Here is an 11,903-nt window from a genome sequence, read left to right on the forward strand (position 1 = left end):
TTCAGAAATAGATATATTTTAGACATGTATAACAATTTTACATGAAAATATAAGTAAAAAATATAAAAATACAGAATTTTGTTTCCGAGATAAACAAGAAAATATTGGGAAATAATATTACAAATTACGTTTTCAATTTTAATTTTAATTTTTTTCACGCAGAATTATATTTTTTTATATTTATTTTATACTATACAAAATGATGCTGTGTAATTAAGAATATTTATAATTTACAAATAATATATATTAATATAATGTGAAAATATGTATATAACATAAAGTATTATTAATATATGTAAGTACTTATAAAAAGTTTAATTATATATATATGAATTATATTATAAATATAAAGATACATATATACGTATATATGAAGAACATGTTAAGAATTCGAGAATTAATATTATATATATAATTACATTTTTATTAATTATTTAAAAGTTTTGCGTAAATATTCGAGAAATATTTGGAAGAAATGCGAAAAGATCTTTTAAATTCATAATCGCAGTATAGAAAACGTTATCGGTAGTTCCGAAAGTCCTATTTCCAAAATGTTTGTCTTTATTTGCTAAGGTGTCATTAAAATTCTCCTCGGAATCATTTATAAATTCTTCTACGGATTCCATATGATTTTGTAACCTTGGCATTTCTTTTTGTAATATTTTTTTATCACTTTTGGAAATATTATTTAATGGTATACTTTTATTTTTTGTTTCATTTTTTACAGAAGAAGCTTCGTTATTATACAAATTGTTCTTCTTACATGCTTTTATGAAATCTTTAAACAGATTATCGCGATTTTTTGTTTCAGGTTGTAAATAATTTACTCTTTTTATCTCTATCATATTTTCTTCTTCTTTATCAATATTGTTATTTAAATAATGTCTCTTAGTACGTTTGTTTTCGTGATCTTCAGCTAGAATGGATTTGTATGGTTGTGATTGCCTTGTAACCTTATAAAAAAACAAAATAAGAGTATTAAAATATAATAATAATATTAATAATGTAAATAATTGCATTTACTAATAAAATTTTATAAGTATAAAATAATAATAAGAGTTCCTAAAAAGTTAAAAATAATATAGATACATCAAAGTCAATTTTCTTTTTCAATAAATTTCTATTGCATTAAAATAACTCACCTCGCGTTTTATTTCAGCTACATCTTCATTGACCTCACTTTTGATTTGTCTTTGTTGCCTTATCTTTACATTGCTCCAAGGCAACAATAAAAACATTTCACGTTTAGGTTCTACTTGATTCTTTATTTTTAAAAATTTATTGATTTCGTCGTTCGTGATTTTATATTGCTCATCTTTTTCTGATTCGATTTCACTGTCTTTTGCAGTAATATCTTGCTCATTTTCGTTTATATAATTCTCTTCGTCTAAAAAAATTTCACTGTTTTCACTTTGCAGATTTGAAGGATCTTCATATTCAAATTCCTCTGATGTTTTGTCATTTAAATATTCGGTTATTATTGAATTTAGAATTATCTCTAATACATACTGATCGTCCCATTGTAGAATTTCAAAAAGTTCCATTGAATCATCATTATTCTTCGTATCTAGTATTTCGAAAATATTTTTTATTTCAATCGGCGTAAGTGTAACATAATTTAAGTCATATTCTTTTCGATTTTGTTGATTAACTTTAAAATTTTTTTGTGAAGAAATTAAGTAATTTTTTAATTTTGGGAACAAATCAGCATTTGATGATCTACCATTTTTTGTTAGCAAATAAATTTTCATTGGTTGTTTGTCAAATATCTTCTTTATGGAATCTTCCTTCAAATAGGCTTGGATATTGTTTAAATCTTTTATCGTATTTTCAGGTAGCCTAAAAACAGAAAAACTATCAAATTACTGCTAATAAAAATAAGAATTAAAAAAATTAAGAATAAATTTTTCAGCTAATCGTAAATTTTTCCATAAATAAAGGACTAAAAAGATAAAATACGTTACAGAAAAGAAGGTGCTAATCGGTCTGTACATGTGCACGTTTGTTTTCCAAGATTTCTCCGAAACCGTAAATTTTTTTCTCCAAGTTCTTTTTTGTTAGGATTATTCTTAATGATATTTTCAACATGTTCAACTGTTTTATTATTGTTAAACATTGTAATATTCAAATTTTCCGCTTTATCATTTGAATTAGAGTAAGATTTATTAATTTTTTCATGCTTTATCATTTCAATGTTTTCAGTTTTTTTAGTTTTTACAACATCTTCAGCATTTTCATTTGTTTCCGAATTCATTATGTCTTTTTTTCTGTTATTGGAACTGTCAAATTCCGTATTTTCTATGTTTCTTTCAATTTCAAAACTTCTTATAAATTTTGTTTTATTTATTGCAAACATCGAATTCAAATTATCTTTATCTGTTTTAAGATTTTTATGCATATCGTTTAATTTATCTGCTTCTTTATTGCTAGCTTGATTGACATCTCTTTGATAAAGAGAAATTAACAATTCTTGTACAAGTGCTGCAAGTTTTTTTGATAGATTATATTGTTTTTGCTTATCTAGAACGTGTAAACTATTAGAATGTTCTTGATTATAATAGTCCTTGATTGGCAACTTTTCTATGTATTCTTGTGATTTAGAAACTTGATGTTGGGATTTGCTAGATTTTAATTTTGTAAGAATTTCATGAATATCTCTTAATGTCCATCTTGGATATTGAATTTGAGATTTAATTTTTGATTGGTATTTCGGAAGTTTTACGTCGTCCTGCTGTAAAATTGGTTCACCACCATAATATGTCGACGGGTCAATTATGAAGACTTTTTGATCAAAAAGTCTAGAGGCAGTTTCTGTTGATCCTTGTTCATCTTCAATTGTATTTGAGGAATATCGACAATCTTGATTGTCTTCACGATCGAAGAATTCCGATGATTTAGACGTTTCTACTAGTTCTTCATCATCATCGATTAAGTTTCGAAGAACCTGGTAATATTTGTTATATTCCGGATAATGTACTTTCTTTGTTTCTTCAGGTAAATATATTTGATCTATAATATTCTTATATTGTTTAGGAATAAGCATGATAAGAATTAAACAACTTTCATTATCATCTTCATAGGTAACATCGTCATCTTTGTAGGTAACATCGTCATCTAGCAGAATTCCAATAAACTTTGGATCGATCAATTGAAAATCATCACTGCCACGAAGTCTTTCCCATGCTTCTCTTCTCTTCAAATTTCTTTTCTCTTCGTCAGCAATTTTCATTAGCTCATTTTGATTTTGTTGCAACAATTTCTCCCGTCTTGCATATAATTTTTCTTTCAGTTTATCAATGCGTTCTGTGCGTTTAGTAAAACTTTTTTCGTATTTAGTAAGTCCTTCTAACGATGTTCGAGGAAGATTTTGCAGTATATTCTTTAATTTTCTCGTGTTAGCATCTTTCCCCAATTGCATCCAAACAGATTCACTGTTCTGATTGTCTTCTGTATTTTGTAATAACTTTGATTTTGTTATTGATTCATTCGATTTTGTGTTATCGATTGCAGTATTTGCTGCTCGCTTTAATAAAATTGTTTTCGTTGTTACTTGCTCGACAATTCCTTTTGTTGTTTCTTTGAGAAAATTGGTTGACTTCAATTCAATTTCACAATCATTGTTGTGCCCCTTTTTGTTTTTCTGATCTTCGGTGATTGTTGGATAGATTGAATTGTCGGATTTTTTCTTTTTGTTGATGAGTTCTTGTACTTTTTCGTTATGTAAGGTTGTTTTTTGGGCGTCGCTAGTAGTCGAGATAATACATTTTTCCCGAGGATCCTTATTTTCTGAAGAAATTTTAGAAATAATTTGGAAAGAATCGTACGTTTTTGTCTTGTTTTCTGATTGGATGTCTGGTAATTGGGTACGAAAAAACATTTTTTTTGTGATATATTTAACACTATTATTATTTGGAGGAAGTTTTGAATCTGAGTCCACAGGTAATAGATTAGTAATAGATTTCTTCTCCTTATGATATTGTTTAGAAACATTGTCCAGTCCTAATATTGAAGTTACATCAATCGCTTCCGTTGTCTCGCTCAGTTTATGATCCAATGTTCTTAATTCTGTGATTACAGATTTCGTAGTTGTATCAGTTTCTTCATAATCAGGGTCAATTTCGCTTGTACTTGAAAGTATTTCTCCTGCCATAATTTTTTGGTATTCTTCTTCTGCAAGATCATTCTGGAATTGTGCTACGTTTGCACTCATATTTTTATTTTCTGAAGAAGTATCTATAACTTTTGTTATAGGTATAACTGAAATATTACGTTTTTTCGGCGAATCAGAATCTCGAATGACTCTACAATGACAATCTTTTGCGTTTTCTTCATCTTCTTGAATCATTTCTTCAACAAAAAGCTTTCGAAGCTTTTCCCAATTGTCTCTTTTATTTCTTTTATTATGAAAAATTTTATTATAAATAGAATGTTCTGCATATGTATTAGGTGTAGAATATTCACTTGCTTTTGTATGAATATTATCATTACTGTCTATATTTTTATCAAAGCCATTTTTATCTTTTAATATATCGTAATGCTTACTTGAAGTTTGATAATTGTCGTTATAATTATATCTGACAGTAGAAGCTTCAGAAGATGGATAAAAAGAATTTGTAAATTTTGATTCTGGTTCCATTTGCAATTTCGCTCCTTTAAGTTCTACGTTTGATTCTTGATAATTAATATTGGAATTTGGTATTTTAAGAAATTGATCAAAAGACGTCGAAGGATATCTCGAAACTGATTGTAATGTATCCTGATTATATTCCTGTTTTTTTAAATCATCGTAATGATGAACTAATCGTTGAATTCTCGTTTCTTTAATATGCCTTTTGTTTTCTTTATTAAGTGGTTGTTTTTGAATAACTTCTGTAATAGCAATTTTATTATCATTATCATTATTATTGGTATTATGTACTTTAGAAAGAAATTCTGCTTCTCCTAGATCATCATAATTTTTGGAGTTTTCTTTTATTTTCATATTAGATAATTTTATATTTTCAAAAAATTTATTTGGCATGTAATCGCAATGATCATCTTTAATTTCTTCAATCCAAGTATTATCTTTTGCATAGTCTAATTCCGATTTTTGACTGTGTTGTGTATTCTTTTTTGAACTGTCATTACAATCGTTTTTATCTTTAACATAATCGTAACCTTCATCATTTTGCTCTAACGAATCCTCTGCAGTCACAAAAATGTCACCCTCAGGAAATCCTTTGACAGGATCTCGCCGAAAGAAGTCATGAAAATTATTTTCGTTGCTATCAGTTCTTGGATTAAATGGCCGCAACAATTCTCTTCTGATATCGTCTTTCAGCTTCATCTTTCTTTCATTTACGTAATTTGTCAAATCATCTCTTGAATGTTTCTCGGATGCACTATCTCTTCTCAGATCTATCTCAACCAATTCTTTAATGTCCCTCTTTATCCTTTCAGGTCCTTGTATTAAATTTTGATATTTTTCCATATCACCAATTTTAGAGTGCTTTCTATAGATATTATTATTTTTTATTTTATTATATTCTTGGACTACATGTTGATTATCAATATGACGGTTAGCATTTTCAAAAGCATTGCTTTTGAAACGTCTTGTAACAGGATCTTGTTGAAGGTGATTGTTATATTTATTTTTATTATTAATAAAATTCGTTTTTAAATTATCAATATTATCACTATTTTTCTGTTTTATTTTCTGTAACTTCTGTTTAATTGCATAATCTTTTAAGTTATTTATTCGTGAGCGTTTTTCAAGTATATTATTTTTTTGAGAATTTTCCGATTTTTTATCCAAATGTCTTCTAAATTTTTTTTGTTCTATTAAATATTCATGAACTTGATTATTTTTGTTGTCGTTTGTTGAGTCGTTGTATTCTAATAAATTATATAGTTTATTGAAATATTTTTTTATTTTTGTTATTATATTTGTCTTTATTTCAACTGAGTTTTCTAATTCGCTTAAATATTCTTTTAATTTTTTATTTATTTTAATTATTGACTCTTCTTCTCTTTCATTCTTTGTTTTGTCTTCAATTTCGCTCGTATCTGGTTCCTTTGAAGTAATTTTATAAAGGATAAAAGCATCAATCTTTGATATTAATGTTACAACATTATCAATATTTTCGATTTCTAATTTGAAATATTGAATATTTCTGGTTTCCATTACGGTCTTCTTCTCTAATAAAATCCTTTTATACTTTTTTAATAAATCCTGAATGTTTTTAAACTTGTCATTAATTTCCGTTCTTTTAAAATTTTTTTTATCTAAATCTTGTTCTTCCTCAGATGAATTTTCTTGTTTTCTCAAATTGATTGTGAATGATCTTTGCGAGGATTCATTTTTATCTGTCTTTTGTAGCCTTTTTTGTAAAATTTTTTTTATTTTTTCAAATAATTTAGAATTCCAGACTCTCTGTTGACTTTCATTTTTTATATTTTTTACGTTTTCTTGTTTTTTGCTATCTTGTTTATCGTAAATCTTTTTATTTTTTAAATTTAACTGATTTATATCTTCTTCTTCTTGATTGGATTGTTGGATACTATTTTCATGCCGTTTCGATAATTTCTTTACTGTATTGTTCTCGATTATTTCCTCTTCAGAGCAAGTGCAAGCTTTTACCTGTTAAATTAATACTTTCTTGAATTATCGACGTATTGTTAAAGATGTACATACATACATAAGCGAAATAGTTATTGGTAATCTTAATTACCTTTGCACTGGGTATAATCCAGAAACCTATACCGCCAGAAGGCAGTTCTAGTTCAAGGCCGTCAGGATTGATAATAATTTCTGGATAGATATTAGGCAAGTTTTTGTCATTTATTAAATTAAGTGGTTTATTATTTAATAAAACTTTCCTGAAAAAATTATGATTTTTATAACTTAGAAATAAATTTGTTACTACAATTTATCCACTACACAGTGTATAATTAAAATATGAATATTGCATTGCATACTTTATTAAAAATAATAAAAGTTATATGTGTATACATATATATGAAAAAACATATCGTTATTTATACGTTATCTACATTTATATTAATATATTGAATAAAATATTTTGTGTAGCACTTTTATTTTTTATATAATATTGGTAGGATAAATGATTTTTTATACAAATATATTTGTGAATTACAAAATTACTTACTCTGAAAACATTTTATTGGTAGTTTCAAACTCTGGTAATAAAATATACTTGTGAAGAATTTTTATTTTAAGACCTTTTAGATTAGTAGTCACTGTTTCCGGTGTCAAATTTATACCGAAAATCGTAACAGCTCCTTTGCTGTACAGCGCTGAGGGCTTTGTGCAATGACTATAAAAGTGCACATAATTTTCATTGTTGGATTGAAGCTTTATCTCCAAAACTTCACGGCCTACTAAGGTCTTATACAATAATGATACCCAATAAGCCTGATAAAAAAAATAATAATATTCATATTAATTAATAAAATGTTTCTTTATATTTTATTATATTAATTAAAATTTATTTACATTTAAACAAAATTTACATATCTACAATAATGAATGACTTACAGGGGTTGCTTGAGACAAGTTTGTTAATTGTCTCATCACAACTTGTATACCAAGCTTTGCAGCATCTCCAAGTCTTCTCATCCAGATAAGCGCTCCTAGATATTGATGTTTATTCTCTTGTGATTTTGATTCCGCTACAACAATATATGTATATATAAAACATCAATGTAACAAATAATCATTCAAATATAAGATATCCATAAATAAATTCTTAATTATATTAATTTAGTTTAATTTAATCAACAAAATTAAATAAATTTAATTTAATTGATTAAATTTTTTCAAATATTATTATTTTATTTATAATTTTATAATATTCTTACCAATCCATAATGGTTTTTTTTCTGCGCTATTGATTATTTTAAACAGCTCATTCTTTTCGGCAATCATGTTATCATAATATATGGAAATGCTGTTATTGTTTAAAGAGACGATATCTAAATTGCTGAAATTATTAATAGAATTAAATTAATAAGTAATAATTAAATAATATTAAATTTATCGAAAGGTTCAACTCTTATCTTAATATGATATTTATGATTTCATTATGTATTTTTTAGGAAGTTCTCCATATTGTTATAATATTTTATTTGAATAAAATGTAAGCTGTTAATTATAATTTTATCTACACATATAATTATAATTTGATATACATACATATGCATATTATAAGGATTATACAGGAAAAAATAAAATAGTTTTCGTATTGATTTAATTAATTTTTTTAATTAAATCTTTTATAATTAACATTTACATAAAAAGCAAAACACTTACGGATGCCATGTAATCGCAGAAAGCGCAGCACTTGCCGAATGTAAATAATCCTGAAGGTATTTCTGTTGATATGCCATTCTATATGCTACAATGTCTGGTCCCGTGATTAAACTATTGGAATATCTTGGGAAAGTTTTCAGTATTTCGTGGAAGTTGGCAACGTATCGCCCTAGTTCTTCGCCAGATAAGTCGCATCTCGTTTGGCATTCTACAGCAAAAGTATTTGAAAGTGACTTAAAATTAAATATTTTAAATATTTAATGAAATGTAAATATTTAACGAATATGCATTTTAAGACAATTTAAAATTAAATATATTTTAAAACAGTATTATTTTTTAAATATTTTGTAACAATTAAAATATGCGGTTTTAAATATTAGATACTTTACTTTCATCTAATTTCATTTGTTACTGTTTTAAAAAGATACAGTTTTTGAAAAGCTTACCATAGCCCAACTGCCAACTGATGTTGTAACCCATACGATCACTGAAAGAGAGAAGTTCTGCTATGTTCCTAGGATCCGTGGAATCCGTTTTAAATTCTTTATCAATATAGTGAGGAGTGATGCATGCGATTACATCTAATCCGGTGTTTTTTGCCCATTGATAAATAAGTGTCCATTGCGTTCCTATTAAATTACAATACATTCTCTTAAATTTGTATACATTTTATGTCAAAATATGTTTTGGTAAAATATGTGTCAGGTAAAAATATTTAAAAATAAATAAATTTTTAGTCAGCCTATTTTTATATCTTTTTATACAGAATGTTCCAAAAAATTATCTAACATTTTATGTGTAGTTATATTTCAGATAAGGAGGGCAATTCATTGTGCATTTTATATGTCTCGCCTTTCCAATCTGAATAAATATTCGACAGCTGATACGCTATCAGCGAATACAATAATCTAAATATTACATTACTGAATATTAACGCTTTCGCAATTCGTACTATTATCTCAAAGCTTATACCGACGTCATATTATAACATTCATTAAGCGCTCCTGCCATCAAAGCTAATGGACGCGCATGTAACTATTGGCAACCACAATATAAATTATAACGACATTAACATTATGTAATTGCATCATCCTCTTCCATTGACACGGTCCTTGCAATCCTTTCAATATATGCACTCATAGCGGTCAGACTCGGTATACTATCATGGAACTGTCATATGAGTGACATGCTAATATGTAAAGGCACATTTTAATAATTAAACCAAAGGATTTAAGAAGTCTAGTTATTGTTGATTAAACTTTGAATTTGCATTATTTATTTATTAAACATTTTTGCTTGTAGATTTTACCTAAAATCTACAAGCAAAGAAAAAGAGAAGGAGAGACATTATTTAATGTTATATTATATTACCAAAATGCATGTCATTTCGATCCGTATTAATCTCGTGCGAATATACTTGTCCAAAATTGTAAAAATTGCTTTGTGGTCCTCCAAGACGAATATAAGCAGGTGTCAAACCTCGCGCCAAATTCATGCTTTTCTCGATATTTTTGCTGAACAATTAATACAAAATATAATAGTATACATTTTTCTTACGTAAACAGACAATATAAAAGAAAATAATTTCTTTTAAACTAAAGAAAGATAAATTGTATTAAATAAAATTAAAGCTTGATTATTATAATTGCATCATTATAATTGCGTTATAATTTTTTAATAATATTAAAATGTAATAAAAATTATAATAGCTAATAAAAGATTCCAATAAAACATTGATAAACCCCTTACTAAAAAAAAATGTTGTTATTACTGTCATATTAATTCTTTAAGAATTGTAAAGTTAATTATTTTTAATTAATATTTTATTTATATTTATCGATATTCTTTTCCTTTTTTTTTTTAATACTTACATAAAGTCATTGTACTGCAACGTTGCCGGATCCAGAGTGAAACTGAGAAATGCGCGATCAGTTACTGCAATCGGTTTCTTGACATTTATATTAAGTATTAAATTTTCCGCGAGACAATTTGAAATAAAAAAAATTACTTGCAAAAGCAAGCAAACATATTGTCGATGATATTTCATTTCTTCAGAAGTGTGTATTTCGTTTGATTTTTACAATTCTCATTCTTTATTTTATTATATATATATATATATTAATTCTCTTTCCTTCCTCTCGAAATAATTGAAAATTTTCTAGTTCTTTTTTACATGAATAAATTTTATGATGTAATCAATTAAAAAAGAATTTACATAAAAAATATCGAATTTTGACAATATTAGAAATTGTATAAAAATATCAAAAAATATATGAAAATTTTAAAGTATATTTATAAAAATGTCACGTTATGTGCGTAAAAAATCGACACAACAAACTGAAACACCTTTTCACATGTACTGAAATTTCGCATTTACTAAGTCGTGTACATGGTTCTGAAATCGTGTCACAATAAAATTGCTTAGCGCATGTTTCGAAATTGGAATTTAATTACGTAAACAAAATCAATAATGTGCACACAGCAATAATGTTGGGCTATGTTTTGATGAAATTCTTAAATTCGTACACGGTATCTTTATTAACATACATCTAATGTTAATGAATTATTATTTAAGATTTAACAAAATTATCATTTTATTTTGTTACATTATTCGAATCTCTTTTGAAAAAATTCTTATAAACTTACACATATCTTGCGAATATTAATTTAATAATTAATGTTTCAATAAATATACATTTATATTAAATAACGTAATAGTAACAAAAAATCTAAGTGCAGTTCTAAATCGTGCAATTAATAATATATATGTTGCAAAAGTTAGTGTCAAAGTTAAAAAAGAAGTGTTAATCATTGCAGTCTTCTTAAAATTTTTTCAACGATCGTTGAAAAATAAAAAAACAATTTTTTAAGAAAAAAGTTTTAATTTTTCTATTAAAAATGGGGTTTTATCAAGGAAATATTCGGTATGATTGATAAAAAAGTCAAATATTTGGTTATTTTTGCTTTTTATTAATTTTCAACAAATATCTCGGATTAAGTCATCACTAGAAAAAAACAAACACAAATTTTACTCGAGCAGTAAGCGTCTCCTCTACTGGAATACATTTTCGTCGAGACACCCTGTATATCCTGCGAGAGTGTATACTTGTGTGGGTGAATGTTGGGTGGTCACTTAATTTCTAAGATTTTTTTTTATATAATATATATAATATATATATCTAACAACAATATAATATTATCATCATCATTCGCCTCTTTCTCTTTCTTTTTTTTTTACTTTGTTAATGTTACATAATACATTATTATATTCAACAATAAACTCATTTTGTATCATTCCTTTATCGATTAGGTTAGCCGCTACGCACTGCTATTTTTTTTTATACAAGGGTTTTATTCCTCCGCCATATACCGTCATTTTTGCTTTGCTTTCTTTGTTCACACGAGCTTCCTGTTCTTTCTTCAGCGTTCTGTTTTTCGTCTGCCACAAAACGTCCTCCGATTCGAGGATTCTAGAATCCCTTTCCATAAAGCACAGTACATGTTTAACAAATTATAAGAAAAATAAGTGATCTGACAATTAAATCCGTTTACATACAACTTATTCTAATACATACAACGCATTTCGTCCAAA

General features: G+C 26.4%; 1 protein-coding gene across 1 annotated transcript in view; it reads right to left on the bottom strand.

Moving 5' to 3' along the window:
- The window catches only part of LOC108747151 (uncharacterized protein PF11_0213-like), a 21,916-nt gene extending 11,558 nt beyond the window's left edge, over positions 1–10,358 (bottom strand). The window contains exons 1-8 of the mRNA XM_018484429.1: positions 10,183–10,358; positions 9,683–9,825; positions 8,758–8,940; positions 8,312–8,519; positions 7,861–7,982; positions 7,149–7,377; positions 6,711–6,858; positions 2,028–6,619 (exon numbers count right to left, since the gene is read on the bottom strand). Coding sequence (XP_018339931.1) covers positions 2,028–6,619; positions 6,711–6,858; positions 7,149–7,377; positions 7,861–7,982; positions 8,312–8,519; positions 8,758–8,940; positions 9,683–9,825; positions 10,183–10,358 — 5,801 coding nt within the window. The remainder of the gene's footprint in view (positions 1–2,027; positions 6,620–6,710; positions 6,859–7,148; positions 7,378–7,860; positions 7,983–8,311; positions 8,520–8,757; positions 8,941–9,682; positions 9,826–10,182) is intronic.
- Between the last annotated feature and the right edge of the window lie 1,545 nt (positions 10,359–11,903).

This window comes from Trachymyrmex septentrionalis, unplaced genomic scaffold, assembly GCF_001594115.1.
Source record: "Trachymyrmex septentrionalis isolate Tsep2-gDNA-1 unplaced genomic scaffold, Tsep1.0 scaffold196, whole genome shotgun sequence".
Lineage (NCBI taxonomy): Eukaryota > Metazoa > Arthropoda > Insecta > Hymenoptera > Formicidae > Trachymyrmex > Trachymyrmex septentrionalis.